General features: G+C 44.6%; 1 protein-coding gene across 1 annotated transcript; it reads left to right on the top strand.

The window, feature by feature from the left end:
* Positions 1-7: 7 nt before the first annotated feature.
* LOC107581109 (interferon-inducible GTPase 5-like) lies at positions 8-646 on the top strand (the record flags this gene model as incomplete). The annotated part of the gene is made up of 1 exon (XM_016266672.1): positions 8-646. A coding segment is annotated over one exon (639 nt), but the record flags the coding sequence as incomplete, so codon positions are not given.
* Between the last annotated feature and the right edge of the window lie 8 nt (positions 647-654).

The raw sequence follows: 654 nt of genomic DNA on the forward strand, positions 1-654 counted from the left end.
GAAGCTATTTTATTTCATTCGCACTAAAATTGACAACGACATTCGCGCTGAATCACACAAAAGAAACTTTGATGAGCGGATGTTGCTCGAAAACATCCGAGAGGACTGTAAGGCGAACCTACTGAAAGTCGGAATACCCAAAATATTCCTAGTGTCTTCATTTAACTTGGAAAAATATGACTTTCAGAAGCTGATCAGCACCCTCGAAGATGAACTTCCTGAGAACAAGAAATTTGCTCTCATTCAGTCTTTGCCCGTTTATTCTCTTGAGGCCCTCATAAAGAAGAAAACATACTACAAGAAACTTATTTGGCTAAACGCCTTCGCGGCAGGGGTCGGGGCGATAGCTCCCATCCCGGGATTGTCACTGGTCTGTGATTATGGCATCATAAAGACGTTTTTTCAGCAAGTCTTTGTGGGCTTTGGCTTATCAAATCAGGCCCTAAAGGCCCTATCAGAACGAGTGAACAAACCGTTGGAGCAACTAAAAGCCGCTAAGACGTCACGCTTCAAAGATGGATCCACTGAGGATATTGTGATAGATATGCTGTCTAAACCAATGATTGCTATAGCCAAGACACTGGGGACCATACTGGCTCTGCTGCCAGGAGGAGCTCTACCAGCAGGAGGAACGGCTATTGCTTCAGTGCACTA

The sequence above is a fragment of the Sinocyclocheilus grahami genome, unplaced genomic scaffold (genome assembly GCF_001515645.1).
Source record: "Sinocyclocheilus grahami isolate Dianchi unplaced genomic scaffold, SAMN03320097.WGS_v1.1 scaffold76414.1, whole genome shotgun sequence".
NCBI lineage: Eukaryota > Metazoa > Chordata > Actinopteri > Cypriniformes > Cyprinidae > Sinocyclocheilus > Sinocyclocheilus grahami.